This window comes from Corythoichthys intestinalis, chromosome 17 (genome assembly GCF_030265065.1).
Source record: "Corythoichthys intestinalis isolate RoL2023-P3 chromosome 17, ASM3026506v1, whole genome shotgun sequence".
Taxonomy (NCBI): Eukaryota; Metazoa; Chordata; class Actinopteri; order Syngnathiformes; family Syngnathidae; genus Corythoichthys; species Corythoichthys intestinalis.
Window position 1 is genome coordinate 1,922,268 of NC_080411.1, and position 17,652 is coordinate 1,939,919.

General features: G+C 44.3%; 2 protein-coding genes across 7 annotated transcripts in view; both read left to right on the forward strand.

Moving 5' to 3' along the window:
* LOC130905870 (ras-specific guanine nucleotide-releasing factor 2-like) overlaps positions 1 to 5,373 on the forward strand; it is a 59,648-nt gene extending 54,275 nt beyond the window's left edge. For all 5 annotated transcript variants that reach the window (XM_057819618.1, XM_057819619.1, XM_057819620.1 and 2 more), the window contains one exon: positions 53 to 5,373. In XM_057819618.1, coding sequence (XP_057675601.1) covers positions 53 to 148 — 96 coding nt within the window. In that variant the 3' untranslated portion in view covers positions 149 to 5,373. The remainder of the gene's footprint in view (positions 1 to 52) is intronic.
* A 141-nt stretch (positions 5,374 to 5,514) lies between these two features.
* Positions 5,515 to 14,295, forward strand: ckmt2a (creatine kinase, mitochondrial 2a (sarcomeric)). 2 transcript variants are annotated; one of them, XM_057819641.1, is made up of 10 exons: positions 5,515 to 5,553; positions 7,618 to 7,809; positions 7,890 to 8,088; positions 10,126 to 10,221; positions 10,297 to 10,518; positions 11,307 to 11,392; positions 11,517 to 11,640; positions 13,421 to 13,555; positions 13,626 to 13,751; positions 13,838 to 14,295. In XM_057819641.1, the coding sequence occupies exons 2-10, from the start codon at positions 7,661 to 7,663 to the stop codon at positions 13,952 to 13,954; spliced, it is 1,254 nt and encodes a 417-aa protein (XP_057675624.1). In that variant the 5' UTR covers positions 5,515 to 5,553; positions 7,618 to 7,660; the 3' UTR covers positions 13,955 to 14,295. The 2 variants fall into 2 exon arrangements, with proteins under 2 accessions (XP_057675624.1, XP_057675623.1); XM_057819640.1 differs by lacking the exon at positions 11,307 to 11,392 and adding an exon at positions 11,058 to 11,143 and having other exon boundaries at positions 13,838 to 14,290.
* Positions 14,296 to 17,652: the final 3,357 nt, after the last annotated feature.

Below are 17,652 nucleotides of genomic sequence, written 5' to 3' on the forward strand. Positions count from 1 at the left end.
TCGCACTGTGCTGTCAGCATCCCTTTACTTGACGACTTTTGCGATTCTGCAGGTCACCCACTTCCTGCTAGACAAGACACAAGTGATGGATGAAGACACGCTGTACGAGCTCTCCCTACAGATCGAGCCGCGCCTCCCGCCGGGCTAAGCTAATGCTGAGCGGCTAGCTCCCCGCCTCATCCTATGCTAGCCCGTTAGCGGAAGCCAGCCTAATCCCTGCTAATTTGGATCAGGTGAAGCTTTGACGGCTCGCTGCCCAGCAAACGGCGCTGGCAAAGAGAAACAGAACAACGGGTCCGGTCACGTGGGGACGAATGGAGGCAATTCTACTGGTTGTTATGGTTACATATTGTCAGTTGACATTCAGGCACTGATTAGCCCGTTATTTTGAGGGTCTCTTCGCTCCATGTGCGTTCAAGAGACTTAATATGCTCCTTAAAGTCCCACAGTCACCATTTTTTCCACAATAATAGCATGATTTACGGTAATCTTGTCAAAATTTAGCTAAAGTTCCCCCCGATTCCGTCAGATCTCAAGTGCCTACTGAATTGTAAATTTTAGGGATGTACCGAAACCAAAATTCTTGGCCGAAACCGAATATTGGAAACACTTGGCCGAAAACCGAATGGCCGAAAAATACACATAATTATTATTATTTTATTATTTCATTACTTTCCGATGACTGCCTTTGCCTTGGCATTGGTTCCACAACCCCGGAGGCTCGAGAAAATTAATTTGAAAGGTGCTGATTCCAAAACCGCATTGGAGGGTGCGGTGGCGGTTCTAGGATTTTTCTGAAATTGGGGCAAAGAAGGGGCCCTGTGTAATCCTCCTGGGCTAAGTGTAGCTGCCATTTTGTTCAGTGTTTGGTTTGGTCAACAAGGCAATACGCAGATTATCCTGCATGAGGCAGTAAAAACATCTGCTGAGAACTACTACTGGTAAAAACCATAGGCGGAGTTTGACTTTTGTGGCAGGGTGGGCAAAACACGCAGTGTCAGCAATAAAATTAATTTAGAATATATATGCTTCGTTAGTAGCTTAGCCCATGCTCGTAAAATGCAGGCATCCCAGTTACAGTCATGTGAAAAAATTAGGACACCCCATGAAATATTCAGTTCTTTATGAAGAAATGTTCACATATCGATGTCTGATCTTGATTTTCTTTATCTCAGGAAAACAAAGTGATTTACTTGCTGGTAAACAACAACAACAATTAACATTTAATTAACCAAATATATCAACAAAAAATGCATATTCTAACTGAGGAAAACCAGTCTACCAGTCTTGAACATCGTTTCTGAAGAAAGTTTTTCCCACTCCTCAACGCAGAATACTGTCAGCTGTGAGATGTTTGAGGGGATTCTTGCATGTACAGCCCGTGTCAAGTCACCCCACAGAATCTCAATGGGATTAAGATTTGGGCTTTAACTCAGCCATTCCAGGACTCTCCATTTCTTTTCAGCCAGTCCTTGGTGGATTTACTGGTATGTTTTGGGTCATTGTCTTGTTGCAGGGTCCAGTTTCGCTTCAGCTTGAATTTTTTCACAGATGTTCCTCAAGCACCCCCTGATACACGATAGAATTCATAGTGGATTCTATGATGGTGAGCTCGCCAGGTCCTGCTGCAGTAAAGCATCCCCAAACCATGTGTTTTACGAAATTTCAAGGTTCGCAGTGAGTCAGCAACAGGCACACTTTTGCGAAATAGACAATGTTTATTGATTAGAAATTGCAAATAAATGAAGTTTATTGATTACAATCCCACAAAGGAAAGCAAAAAACAAGCATAACACAGAATAACCACAGCGCTAGGTCTAGATTGTCACTGATAGCGCCTAAACCCCCCACGATGCAGTTAAAAACACAATAAAATACAACAGTGGCGCTACATATGTAGTTGTCAAAGCTAACACCCCCACGCCACAGTTAAAGCACAACGAGTTCCTTGGTAATGAATCAAGCTCCTACCTGTTGACAACGAGCGGAGAGCCATGCGCTCCAGGTCCGAGTACCCTAGGAACCAAAGCCGAGCGACCACCCGTCAATCCAACGTAAACTCTGGCGTGGCCCGGAAATGTCCAGCTCTTATTGGCACATGTCACGTGAGAACAGAGGTGGTCAGCCCCTGCTCTCAGGAGACACACTAGCCTGCCCAAAAATGGTAATGTCCAAATAGGATTGGTTTACTCGTTGTATGAGTCTCGTGTCCAAATATGATTGGTTTACTCGTTGTACTTTCTTAGTAACAGATAGACTGTATCAGGTATCATAGTTACCATGGCTACAAGCTAAACAGCGTCAAAGTGGCGGGCATAACCTGATAAGTTGTACAGTCAGCCCAAAAGAATGTGTGCACATATTAGCAGCAAAATACACAGTTAGACTCTCAAAGGCAGTTATTGTATATATGTGGATCCAGTTCGGGTCACAAAAAAAAGGTCATAAAAAGGTCACAAGTGTTTTTCTCCCTTCACCATGACACTTCCACCTCCATGCTTCAAAGTTGGTATGAGGTTCTTTTCCTGGAATGCTGTATTGGGTCCTCTGTTCTGGTGTCAAAATAATTAATTATTCCAGAAGTCCTGGTCTTTGTCTACATTTACTCTGGCAAACTTCAGTCTGGCCTTCACGTTCTTCTTGTAGAGCACACCTCCCACGTAGGTTAAACTTGTGAAGTCTGTTTCTGATCGTAGAGGCATGCACTTTAACATCAACAGTAGCAAGACCCAGCTGTAGGTCCCGTGATGACCTTTTAGGTATTTTGAAAACTTGAAAACTTTTAGCATCTTGCGGTCTGCTCTCGGGGTGAACTTGCTTGGACAGCCAAACCTGAGCATGTTGGCAGTTGTTTTGAATGTCCTCCACTTGTAGACTATTTTCCAGACAGTGGAATGGCTGATTTTATATTCTTTTGAAACCCCTTACCAGAGGCATAAGCATCTACAATCTTCTTTCTGAAGGCCTCAGACACCTTTGATCTCACCATGGTGTTTTCTCTCACTTCAACAGTCGGTCAATGTTTAAAGTATTCTGCGTTGAGTGGGCCAATTTAAGTTTTTGCAGTCCCTAACACACTTGAGAAACAAATCCTCACCGTAGTGAGTTTGAAAATGGCGGGAAGCAAAACAAGAGACGCTCCCCGCCCTGATGAAACGGCGACTGGCAGAGGGGTTGTGGAAGTGGAAGTCGCGGGAAAAAAAGGAACAAAAAGAGTGGAACTGGTCGTGCTATAAACGTATTGTACTAAACTACAGCAAATGCACATGTATGCATTTAAATACTACTAAAATAGTTGGCAAAAAACCTTAGCTTTTGTAAAAAAACCTTTGTACACTGAAAGAAAGTTTGCTGTTTTTTAAAATTATTTTTAAAAAGAGAAATGTCTTATATATTTTTTTACATGGTACAACAATTATGGACTACACATTATTTATCATTAATAATATTGTCAATTCATTGGCTGCCATTGATATTGATAGATGTCCAATCGTGTGGTGGTTAATCATCCTTCTGCTGTAAATGTAACTTTATCTCTACTAGATGTCCAATCCAGGGGCGGAGCTTGCTGGCATCAAACTCTCCGCTAGCGCCCCATCCGCCTGCTCAAAGGGCCTTGGTAGTAGTCACAGCACTTTGAATTGAGAGGGCTGGCAGTGATTGAAAGTCTGTTCATTCCTCCTATTTCCAATGGATTGTACGCCTGTCGCCGTCAATAGCAGCCAATGAGTTAAAAAACTTTGTTTCCCATTAATTCTGCCTAGCCACAAGTGAAAACATAATCAGGAGATTTTTCATTTGAAGTCCGAAGGCCATATGCGGGTCACTTCCTATGGATTTTGGGTAATTTACTGGTCAATTCCTGTCGATTAACACATTGGCTGCCGTTGACCTGATAAATGTTTAATCATGTAACGGTCACGGTTTGGAAATCTATTGCAGCCAAAGAGTTGATGTAGAACTTTGTGCCTGACGAATTCTCCCTAGCAACAAGTGACTCCGGAAATTAATGTGCGCACAGGATTTTGGAGAGACAGCGAGAACCAAAAGTGGTATTTGCCATGTGGCAAAATGGATTCTGCCATGTTGCATTTTTTTGCCATGTGGCAAAATGGATTTTGGGTACCCCCCAAAAAAAGCCACATACCAAAAAAAAAAAAAAAAAAAAAAAAAAAAAGCCACATGTCAAAATCAATTCTGACACATGGGAAAATCCATTTTGCCACATGACAAAAAAATAATGCCACATGGAAAAAAAATCAATTTTGCCACATGGCAAAAAAATAATGCCACATGGCAAAATCAATTGTGCCATATGGCAAAAAAATGCCACATGGCAAAATCCATTTTCATCATCAAAAGTGGTATTTGCAGGGGGCAAAATTGATCTTGACATGTGGCATTTTTTTGCCATGTGGCAAAATTGATTTTGCCATGTGGCATTTTTTTGGCCATGTGGCAAAATGGATTTTGCCATGTGGCATTTTTTTGGGACATGTGGCAAAATGGATTTTGCCATGTGGCATTTTTTTGCCATGTGGCAAAATTGATTTTGGTTTGTGGAATTTGTTATTTTGGTATGTGGCATTTTTTGGGGTATATGGTATATTTTTTGGGCATATACCCCCCCAAAAAAGCCACATACCAAAAAAGAAAAAAAAAACAATGGCACATATCAAAATCAATTTTGGGAGATGGCAAAAAAGTGCCCCATTTTGCCACATGGCAAAAAAATAATGCCACATTTTTCCACATGGCAGAAAAATGCCACATGGCAAAATCCATTTTGCCACATGGCAAAAAAAAATGCCACATGGCAAAATCGATTTTGCCACATGGCAAATACCACTTTTCGTTCTAGGCCCTGCTGGGATTTTGCCTAGCAACAAGTGAGATCACAATCAAGATATTTTACATTTATAAATGTAAAGGGCATGTGGGGGTCACTTGATGTTGATTTGGGGGTATTTACAGGTCACTCCCTGTTGATGAACACATTGGCTGTCATTGACGGTAATAGATGTCCAAACACGTGACTGCCTATCATCTTTCTGCTGTGAATTGAACTGACTTCCTCACTCATAGATATTCAAATTATTTGAAGTTGGAGGGTGGCGGCAAATGAACATTCATTCATTCGCTGCCAACCCCCAATGGCAGCCAAAGAGCTTATCTAATTTTATTTCTGTGTTATATCTACTTTCTCTTTTGAAGTATATTAGTTGAGCATTAACACCTTTGCACTATGTTGTCCTCTGATGACCTTGTAGATTGATTTGGTGGTTTCTACTTTTGATATTTCTTCCTCACTGATGATTTCATATTAGCACATTATGTGTCTTTGTACTGTTTATTTTCCATGAACATGGAACCAATAAAAAGTCCTGATAACTATGCAACGTGCACGTGCGTAAAAGTCAAACTTAGATGGCCGGTCAATTTAGGATTGGTCGAAACGGGGCGTGAGAGGGCGGGACATGGCATCAGGGGAGTGCGTAAAGCTCATTAGGAAGAGGAGACGGTCCACTTGAAAGGACAGCAGCATCGCCAAAGGTAATGTTACTTTTTAATTCACAAATATTACACTTCAGCCCCCCGCTTCCCCCATTTGTTGCACATGGTTTGAATTGGTGTTTTTTCACCAGGATTTTGTCATTGGATGAATTTGATTGAAAGAAATGGAGGATAATTTTGCATTTTTCTTTTCATTTTGAGTGGGAGGGGGGTGAATTAACTTTAGTCCTCCCAGTCAAAATGAATTGGACACCTAGCACAGTCATTTACAGCCAGTTTAAATTACTAAGAGTTAATTTTGGGTAACTTCCTTGTTCATTTTAGGGCACTTACAGGTCACTTTTTGCTGATTTTGGGTCACTTTCAGTACATTTTAGGGCATTCTGGAGTTACTTCCTGTACATTTTCTATGATTTCCTGTTGATTTCAAGTTGTTTTTAAGTCACTTCCTGTTCATCGGTCACTTCCTGTTGAGTTTGGGGCGTTTCTTTTTTACTTCATATTTATTTCAGGTCAATATCTGCTTAATTTGGGTCAATTTAGGATCATTTTTCATTTGGCATTCCCGGTAACTCCTGTTCATTATTATATCATAAATAACATTTCATAATGAATTCTGGAAAACTATCGAGTAGTTGAGTATTGATATAGAGTTAAAGACTTTAGTATTGTGGCAACAGTAACTGGAGGTAAAAGTTCACCAGCCGTGAGGGGATTTAGCCAGGGTGTTAAGACTATTTAGTCCACTTAGCCATCAAGTCCTCAACTTCTTTCTCTTTTGACTCTTTGACCATCTCATTCTATCCCGGAAAGTCCTGGAAATTGGCTCACGGCCCTCCGATCCTGTGAGCAGAACCCACAAGCCCTCATCTAGTCTTTCTTGGCTCACATTATGGTCTTGTGATCCGCTGAAAATAGGACGTATAAATATAGAGGTGAAAATGACAGCGGCGTAATAGCAGTGACGAATGCAAAGGACCTTCTGCAAAGTGGCGTCCTAGCTAGGTAGCTAATAGCATGTCCCGAGGATTCCGCTAAGCTCGTTAGAGGGCAGACGTAAATCTGGTTTGGATACCGCAGGTGTTAAAGCAACGGCCTTCTGATAACCTTCTCGTCAAATGCCTGTCAAAAAAATGAAGTCTGCAATTTTGGCTTGAATCAGCCGGTTATGACCTCTAGAATTGGACCCTATAAAGCACTCATTTAACTCATTGACGGCGTCCAGTCCATTTGACGGGAACAGAAAGTGCTAAATAAATTGAACCGTTTATAGGGCACTCATTTAGGCTGCCATTTACGGTGCTACAAGCCCGTTGACGGGGTTGGGGGGTGTATGTAGCCCCGGGCCTCAGGACCATAGGAGCCCCTGAATGATATCTGCTCACAGCTATGCATTTTCTTGTCTTTGCCAATGACTGTAGCTGGAGGACAGCGAGCATTCCGTAAATAAGGACAGGCTTAACAACCTAGCCATGCTCTCCATTGAGCGTGAGCTTGCTCAAAAACTGGATTTCACTGATGTTATAACTGACTTTGTTATCAAAAAATCTAGATGCATCACTGTTTAAGGGCTTGATAACCTTAGGGATATGGAGGGGCAGGCACAGGATGTTTCGTTGTACTGTTTTGTTGCTTAGCAGGCAGGCATAGCACTCTCAGTTGTACTGTATTGTAGCCTACATGGAACAATAGATGGAAATTGTTTGTTTTATTGTGTCACATCATCATCGTCATTGCTTGCAAAGTGTTAAAAGTACTGTGTATGTTGTTGTGACAAGCCAGTGGCAGGGGTGGGGTGGGGGGGCCCTATAATGGTCTCTTCTCCCCGGGCCTCTGCAAGTCTGTTGACAGCCCTTCTTGTGAGGCACAGAAAATGAATGAATTAATGAAAAAAAACAGCATATATTCCCTTTAACTCATTGGCTGCCATTGCTGGTGCAAGATGTCCAATTCATTTGGACTGGGAGGGGCGTTCATTCACTCTTCCCAGTTCAAATGGATTGGACATCTAGCACTGTCAATGGCATCAAAAGATGAGCATTGACTATTTGGAATACTGTAATCTATAAGACACCGCTGAACTGTATTTCTTTGTACCAGCAGCTCCTCTCCTCCCATTGACTGGTGACTCAAAGTTAGGTCAAAGATGGCTAACTCTTTTACGCGACTGGTGACGGGCCGCAACTCTGCCGCCCTGCTGGCCACTTTGGGGGCGGGCACTTTAGCGACCGGCCTCCTGTTGAGCGACAGTAGCTCTTTGGCAGCGGAGGCCAGGAAGAAGCTCTATCCTGCTAGGTGAGTACTACCATCCATCCATCAGAAAAAGGGGTTTTCACATTTGATATCTGCGGCAATAAACCTGCGCTTTCTCGCAGCTCCGACTTCCCTGACCTGCGTAAACACAACAACTGCATGGCGACGGCGCTGACGCCCGCTATTTACGCCAAATTGCGGGACAGGGTCACCCCCAACAACTGGACCTTGGACCAGTGCATCCAAACGGGCGTGGATAACCCCGGCCACCCGTTTATCAAGACCGTGGGCTGCGTGGCGGGTGACGAGGAGAGCTATGAGGTTCTGTTTTGTTTTTGTTGCTAGGCAGAATTCACAGACTCACGATTATTGTGCCCCACAGTTTCTGGAGTCACTTGTTGCTAGGCAGAAATCATGGCAAAAACAACTTCAATTTTAACTCATTGACGGCGATAGCCGTCCAATCCATCGAAACTGGGAGGGTCAAGCGATTTAACATTAGTTCATTCGCTGTCAACCCTCCCACTTCAAATGGATTGGACATCTATTAGTGAGCCACAGGGGAGCTCCAGCAAAGGGCGGTGGGACGGGTGGCTCGGTAGAAATTCAATGCAGCAGTCCCACTGCCCCAGGCCGAGCGTTCCTATTTTAATGCATACATTGAACTACCCTCCCCACACAATCCCACCACGGTGCTGGATAATGGCTGCCAACCGGGGACCTGGTAGCCACAGTAATAGAGTGGTAGGTGGGTCCCAAACTTTTTCTCTATGGCGTGGCCCTCCCCTCTGCCTGGGCTGCCGGCTGCGGGAGTGGGGGTAGGTCGGGGCTCCGATCTTGCATCGCCCTGCGGCGGCTACTTGGCGTTCTCTTGCTTCCGCCCTGCGCTCCGTCGCGAGTCCCTGGCTGGACGCCAGTGTGTCGGCTGGGTGTCACCTGCTCCGGCGGGGGACCCTGCCTTTCCCTGGGCTCGGTGGCCCGTGCCGGTTGGGGGGATGTAGCTGTGGCTCGTGGGCAGGGGGTTGGTGGTGCGTCCCCTCTTCCCATCCCTGAAGGCCGGTTGATGGGGGCGCGGGTGGCTGGGGGACCACACTGGCTCCGGGGGGGGTGACGATGGCCCCCTTGCTGGGCTACGAGAGGAGGGATGGGCTGCACTGGCTCCCCTCCCCCGACCGCCCACCCTCCCCGGGCTGGCTGGGTGGGGGCCGTGGCCCTGGGGTGGTGCTTACGCGGCATCTTTGCTTGTCTGCTGGCTGTCGCGTGTTTGGTGGGGCTCGCGCACGGCTGGAGGCTGGATGTGATTGGGAGTGCTCGGGTGGGGGGCCCCGGTGCCGGGATTGGCGATGGGGTGGCGTAAGGTCGGTTGCTGATGGGCTTACTGTTGGGGCAAAGTTGGAAAAGTCGATGTGGACCAAAGTGTGACCAGGAAACGGAAGTGGAGTGAAGGGTTTTTATTGAACAGCTCAGGCTGTGACTGTGGCTGCGAGGGCTTGGTGGATGGGTGTCCTGATGGCAAAAAAAACAAGATTAGTCAAGAGTTCAATAAACGATCATCAAAAACTACAGGCGTAGTTGGCCGATGTACCAATGGTGACTGGCGGAATCATCTGGCACCTGCTTGCTGCCCAGGCCGCGCCTTATAAGCGGTGTTGATTGGCATGAGCTGCAGGTGCACTCCCAGTTCTGCCACACCCAGCCTGCCAAGGTTAAACTCATGCCACATAAAAACAGGAAGTGTAACAACAATAAAAGCCAGTAGAGGGAAGTGTGGGCTAAGACAACCACACTTACAGTCACAAGGGATTCACACGATTGCTGGTTTCTAGATCACAGAGCTGATTTGTGTACACTCCACCCCTCCCAATCACTTCTTATGGACTCTCCCTCCCCTTCTTTCCCTATTCAACAGGCCCCCCACATGTTGTCAACTGGAAATACACCTAGCTGACGAGAGCACCAACATATTCATAGTTAGTGTAGGCGTTCATTGTATTTCTCGTGGTTGTGTTTCTTCTCTTTTCTTGTGTTTTTCTTTTTCTCTGTTCCCCTGTAACCCCTTCCTGTTCGCTGCTTTGTCATCTTAGCAAGGTATGTTGAATGATCACAATGGGAGTAGGTCATACTCTCAATGTGAATCATTAAAACTGTTCAGACCTATAGGGCACTCCGATTCCCATTCTCCGTGTCAAGCAGCCTAACAGGACTGGTTAAAAAAAAAAAAAATCTGTGGGCAATTTCGAGAGTCACTTGTTTCTCAGCAGAATGACTAAATCAAGATCATAAAGGCCCTTAAGTTGAATTATTTTGAAAATAGTAAGAGTGTAATTAAATTCATAGTGTGATGTTATTTGCTTACAGGTGTTTGCGGATCTCTTTGACCCGATTATTATGGACCGCCACAACGGTTACGACCCTAGAACCATGACCCACCCCACTGACCTGGACGCCTCCAAGGTGCGAATGTTTCCTGCGCGTCTCCCGCTCCAAACCGAACTCTGGTCCTGACTCTCGTTTCATCTTTCGGGCCAGCTGACTCACGGCATGTTTGACGAAAACTACGTGCTGTCGTCTCGAGTGCGCACGGGTCGTAGCATCCGCGGTCTCAGCCTCCCGCCCGCCTGTAGCCGGGCGGAACGCCGCGAAGTAGAGCGCGTGGCTGTCACGGCGCTGGCCGGCCTCAAGGGGGACCTGGCGGGTCGCTACTACAGCCTGGGAGAGATGACCGAGAGCGAACAGCAGCAGCTCATTGACGTAAGAGCCGTTACATTTCTGGGGTCCCTTGTTGTCAGGCAGAATTCATGGGGGGCAACCGTTGACGCCCCAATGTTAAATAAAAGAAAATGTTGCTAAGTCTTCCCCATGCAAACCTACGCCCTTGGTTGGAAGTCTTTTGCGAACACTGAAACATGATCATTAGCAGTGAATAGGTTAACAATAGATTAAGCTGTCAAATAATGCAGCGATTAATTGATGGAGTTGAGGGTTCAACAGAATTATTTTGTAATTCATTGTCAAAGTTGATGGATTAATATGCTGACTAATTCTTGTGAATACTTTAATCTACTTTGTGATTAATTTATGCATTCACTCTGATGCTGCCTACCCCTCCCCAGACCCAGTCAAATGAAAGGGACATCTGTTGTCAATGGTAGCTAATGAGTTTCTGTAGACCTGTTGCCAGGCAGAACTCGTGCAGCACAACCATTGGTTCATTTCATTCAATTGAATGTAAATCTTTGTGACAATGTAATCTTTGTGTTTTGATCCAATCCCACCGCGATTCCTCTCAGGACCACTTCCTCTTTGACAAGCCTGTGTCTCCTTTACTTACCTCGGCTTTCATGGCCCGAGACTGGCCTGACGCCAGGGGCATCTGGTAAGAAGATCCCAGAAAGAAGAACCTAGCGTACACGCTAGGATTTAGAGACCTTGTAGCGTCTGCGACCAGGCCTCCCCTCCCTTGCCCTCATCCTCCGTCCCGCAATGTCTCCTTAAGTGAAACCGAGTGTTTTGTTCTTCCACGTTGATCCAACCTGTAGGACCACTTCCTGTTTGACAAGCCCGTGTCGCCCCTGTTGACATGTGCCTTCATGGCGCGAGACTGGCCGGACGCCAGAGGCATCTGGTAGGCCTCGCGTACGCTGAGTGCCGCATGATTGTCCGTACCCCCGGCGTAGACCCGCGTTGCCTTTCTGCTTCTCCGTCGCCTATTCGCACTGTGCGCTGAGCTCCTCCGTGCTGCTCTGCAGGCACAACAACGAGAAGACCTTCCTGATCTGGATCAACGAGGAGGACCACACCAGAGTCATTTCCATGGAGAAGGGGGGCAACATGAAGAGGGTCTTTGAGAGATTCTGCAGAGGACTCAAGCAGGTACGCAACTTTTGCGCCATGACCTAAAGAAGATCCTGGAAATGTTTTGTGTGAAACCAATGTCGGAGCAAAATCTCTTTTGAATATTCACTTGTTACTAATGAAGGAAATAGTATCTTCTCTTGTATTTACCGTTCGACTGTTTGTATTACTCTAACACACTTATTACAATAAATCAGGGAATAGTATCTTTTCTCGTATTTACTCTTTGTATTACTCTAACGTACCCAACATAAAATAAATAGCATTTATATCATAGTTTAAGGAAAACAGCAGAATATATTTGACATAGGGCATAAGAGCTACATGACATCGGAAGCCCAATGCGTGTGTCATGCAGCTGACTGAGCAAGATTGACACTGACTACCAGGTTATAGGCAAGACATCAACAATCCCTAGCAAAAAGTATGGGATCACCAGTCTCGGACAAGCACTCACTCAGACATTTTATCATGTAGAACAAACTCAGAGAAAAAGCTTGAAGAAATAATGAATTAGTTCAAACTCTTTAGCATTCAGGGACACTAAAAAGAAATGAATAAAAACATTGTGGTGGTCAGTAAATGATACTTTTATAGAGCAAGTACAAGGAAATATATATGGAATCACTCCATTCTGAGGGAAAAGGTATGGAATCATGAGAAACAAACAAAGAAATAACAACCAAAACACATCTGTAGCATTTAGTAGCACCACCTCTGGCTTTTATGACAGCTTGCTGTCTCTGAGGCTTGGACTTGATGAGTATTCTTCATCAATTTGGTGCCACCTCTCTTTGATTGCAATTGCCAGATCATCCTTGCAGGTCAGAGCCTTGCTGTGGACCATTTTTTTCAATTTCCGCCACAGATTTTCAATAGGGTTGAAATCTGGGCTATTTGCAGGCCATGGCATTGACTGGATGAGTCTTTCTCCAAGGAATGGTTTAACAGTTTTAGCTCTGTGGCATGATGCATTGTCATCTTGGAAAATTACAAACATATTTTCAATTGAAGGGATAAGATAGCTGTCTAACATTTCAATGTAAACGTGAATTTATTGAAGATTTAACCACAGCCATTTCCCCAGTGCCTTTGCCTGACATGCAGCCCCATATCATCAAAGACCGAGGGAATTTTGATGTTTTCTTCAGGCAGTCATTTTTGTAAATCTCACTGGAACAGCACCAAACAAAAGTTCCAGCATCATCACCTTGTAAAGAGTTAAGAATCTGTATCACATACTATTTTCCTGGTGTAAAATTACGTTAATTTAAAAAAAAAAAAATAAATCTATGCAGTTCACGCTGTCTGTAGGTCTGTTATACTTCCTCATACCAAGTGCCTGTTAACCTTCCACTGAACAAACCGATTTCTCCTCCCATTAGTTAGAGGGCTAGCATTTGAAAGGAATGGAATAAAGCCTGTAAATTGAGGGCAAATCAGTCCAAAACCTAGTCTAAAATGCCAATTTGCCTAGATTTAGTCAGCGTACAAACTAGGGCTCTGCGTTTCTTTACCTTTACCGAACCCGTGAGGCTTACTCACCGAACCCCTGAGGTTAGATCGAACCTAAGTTAAAAACTACTGGACTAAGGTGAACACGCAGAGTTTGGTCTCCGCCGGCCCGGGTCGTTGGAGCTGTGCCAGTGCGGGACCGGCGGTTTGGCTGCTATGATTCTGGCAATCTGGCTAGAAGGTCAGATTCCTTCACTAAGCAGAGTCAATAGGGCACAACAATCTCTAGTCAGTTGTCGCTAGGCTGTGGTGATATTTGAAAAACCAACCTCGTCCTCTACAGGTGGAACACCTGATTCAGGAGAGGGGCTGGGAGTTCATGTGGAACGAACGCCTGGGCTACATCCTCACATGCCCCTCCAACCTGGGCACGGGCCTCAGGGCGGGCGTGCATGTGCGCCTCCCCAAACTCAGCAAGGTAACACAGGAATTGCCAAAGCTAAAAGGGCCCCAAATTTCCAGGAAGTGAATGAGGTTCCTTGGCACAGGATCCACGCTTCTCCAAGATCTTGAACAACCTGCGTCTGCAGAAGAGGGGCACAGGCGGCGTGGACACGGCAGCCACAGGCGACACTTTCGACATTTCCAACAACGACCGTCTGGGCAAGTCTGAGGTGAGCGTCAAGCTCGAGGCGCACCAAAATACGCTAGGTTAATGACGTCGATGGCTACCAGTGACTACATTGTGGCGCGCACGCAGGTGGAGCTGGTACAGCTGGTGGTGGACGGCGTCAACTACCTGATCGAGTGCGAGAAGCGGCTGGAGAAGGGCCAGGACATCAAAGTCCCGCCTCCCGTCACCATGTCTCGCAAATAGATGTGGCTACCTCAAGCGCAATTCACAAATAATTAAAAGTCCTAGAATATGCATTGACTTGTTGTTACACTTCATCCATTTACAAATATGTACATGATCAGAAAGAATATAACAACGGTTATTACAGAAGAGATTGCGTAAGTAGGGAAGGGCCAGCTCATGGAGTGCTTTAAAGGTAATGACAAGGATCTTGCAGTTGATTCTTTGTTTGACTGGGAGCCAGTGAAGTTGACGGAGAATGGGGGTGATGTGGTCACTGGTGGGTGTCCGAGTGATGAGGCGTGCTGCTGAGTTTTGGGGGAGCTGCACTTTCTGGAGGGTCATATTTGGGAGACCGAAGAATGCAGTAATTGAGCCGGGAAGTGACTAGACTACAGAAAAGGGGGGAAGCGGTATGGCAGGTGAGAGAAGAGAGGAGGCGAGAAATATTGCAAGGATAGAAGTAAGCTGATCTAGGGATGTCGTTGATATGGGAGCGGAAGGAGAGCATGCTCTCAAGGATGACATCCAGACTCTTAACCTGAGTGGAGGGACATATCGGTACATTGTTGATGGTAATAGAGAATTTATTGTCATTAGAGAGCATGGCGTTGTTGCGTGCAAGGAGGATTTCTGAATGGCGTACCGCAAGCAACACCTCACTTCCTTTCATCAATATTCATGACATTAGCTACTGTTGCTAGGGTGGGACACGCACCCTTATGTCCCTAATAGGAAATGAATGGAAATCGTGTACGGAGGAGGAGAGTTTACAGAGCAAAACCTACCAATTCCCTCCGAAAATGATGTCCCTGGTACCAAATTCACTGGCAAAGCTGTGGAAGAACATAAAAATGTTCAGTTAAAGAGACCGCTTGGGTGTCGAAGGCTGAAAAAGACGAAAAAAAAAAAACGAGCCGAGGTAAGCATAGCCTTAGCTTTTTTATCGACGCGACTGAATGACATTCTCGTTTCAACAAGCTATCCTTTACCATCAGCCCTGTCTTTCTTATATATCCTTTGGTTGTCCTATGTCTCTTACCGTTCTTGGGGGTAATTTAGTTAGCTTTGTGTAGCGATCGCAAGTGCTACTCAGTGACAGCCAACGAACACTTTTAATTTTTTCATTGATAACAAATCTTAATTCTATAATTTATTTACACTTCCCCCTTACTAAAGTTTTTTTTTTTTTTTACAACAGAAACTGTAACAGTGGCAGTCAGATTCCATTGTAATTCTTTTCAGGTCATTCATTGTCAAACAGAAGCTGTACGGAACAACGTTACGCTAAAAATAAGTTAAAAAATATAAAAATGGCTTACCTCTTTGTCCTCTGAAAGACCATGCTAACCCAACAAAATGTTTACTGGATATGAAATGTGAATGGATTCACCGAGCTGGTGTTAAAGTCCCCGCAAGTTGATTCGGTCTTCACATTTTTTCCTCCCGAGTTTTTGGTTTCAGGAACGTCTGAAGAAAACATCCTTCATATGTCGTAATGTCTAGAGCCGTTTCTACAAGTTCCAAAAAAGCCAAGTGTGATCGACATGTTAGTTTTTGAAAGATTACCAGAGAAAAGTAGCACTAATTGCATTGTTTCTATGCGAGGGCGGGTCTATAATGTCCCACTTCGGCTTTACTTCCGCTTTACGATGCGATGTCACGGTCTAAAAATAGCATTAATTGATGATAATTAACTTCCTGGATAGAAACCAATCCCAAAGGAAGCACCAGTGACATCAACACTTTATAATTTGATATTTGTAGTTAGGAAACGCTATGATCTTTTCACTTGTGCTAAGCGGAATTCTCCATTTTGACAGTGGTGCAGGAAGTGGGGTGCTGAGGTTGCTGCAGCTCCCCCTGGTGTTGGGGAGGGGGAAAAGTGTTTTGTTTGATTTGGGGGGAGGATAAATAACTAGTACATGTTGAAACAATAGCATAACATGGTCACCACCTGACACCTTGCTTGCTACCGTTGCTAACGTTGAATAGGTCGCTATTTGTGAAAAGGGAGCGTTAAACCAAGGCTTATATATGGGGCGCCGTTTGTAAAGCAGCACATGCTGAAAATTACGACAACATTTTCTCACATTTAGCGCCACAAAGTGTTTAAAATGTGGTGTAAAAAATTTAGAGTCACTTTTTTTTTTGCACATTTAAGACATTATTTAGCAACCTAAATATTTATTTTTAAATAAGTTTTGGAACTAGTTGTTTAAATCCAGAACCGAATATTTAATTTAAATCCTGCATCCTAAATGTTAAATCTGGAAACGGTTGGAACTAAATATTTAGCTTAATATGCAAATTCACATGACTGGAGACCGGAAGTAACAAAATAAAAGCTGGCACACACAAAATACTCTTTAAATAGTTTCGACTCATGTCCAAGAGCCGACCGACTGCCACCGTTCGGTAGGTTTTATTCATTTTTAATCAACGTAAACAGACAGCCTGAGCTGCTCCAGCTTTTATTTTGTTACTTCTGGTCTCCAGTCACGTGAATTTGCATGTTAAGCTAAATATTTAATTCCAACCGTTGCCAGATTTAACATTTAGGATATAGGATATAAATTTATGATTTAAATATTTAGTTCTGGATTTAAACAGTAAGGTCTAAAACTTATTAAAAAAATATTTAAGTTGCTAAATAGCGTTGTAGATGTGCAAAAAAAAGTGACTCTAAATTTCAAACCATTTTAAACACTGTGTGGCACTAAATGTGAGAGAATGATGTCGTAATTTTTAGCATGTACTGCTTTACAAACGGCGCCCCATAATTTGACCTTTTAGCTTACAAATGTGTTTGTCATTGTGCCATCTAGCGGCGGGGATTTGCATTATAATACACTGACTCTTTTATTTCCAATACAAAAACTTCAACACACACTGCAGGGGAAATGGAACGCTGTCTTTGTAATAGCCTAATGGTAGTACGTAAACTATCGCAGCATGCGGGTGGTCTGCCACTATGCACGCCTTGTATAGAGAAAATGCGCGAGCATGATAAATTTGAACCGAAACGGCTATTTTTCGATGGGAAAACCCTAACACCTATCACCGTTAATGGCAGCAAATTAGTTAAGCGGTACCGTAATTTTCGCACTACAAGGCGCACCTGACTATAAGCCGCCACCCACCAAATTTGATACGAAAATGGCATTTGTTCATAGATAAGCCGCACTGGAGTATAAGCCGCAGCTGTCCCCACTGTATTATGGGATATTTACACCAAAAGATATCAACCGGGAACACTTTATTTGATAGCGGCATCATAAGACTGCCATAAGACCAAATGAACCACCATAAAGTTTTAAACCAATTGGCCGCAAAGTTTCATTGCCTCAAAAAGCTTCATTTGGCCATCACTGTTGGGGGAGACAGTAAACCTCTCCTGCCACCTGCTGTCAACGCTGTTGTCATCCAACATGCCTCCTTGCATGCATTGCAGCGCTAAAGATGTAAATAAATCCAAATTCGTGATCTGTGCGAATTATTTCCGCAGTTACTGTTCTAGTTGTTTCATTAATTGCTAGTTATGGAATTTGCTAACACTTTATTTGACTTTATATTACTGTGGTGCCATGAGACTGTCATAAGACATGATAATTTTAACATGACACTGCCATGAGCATTAATGAATGCATATGACAGGTGTCATTTTGTGTCATCCGGGAAATTATCTCCCTTTTAAATGGATGTAAAAGATCCAACCT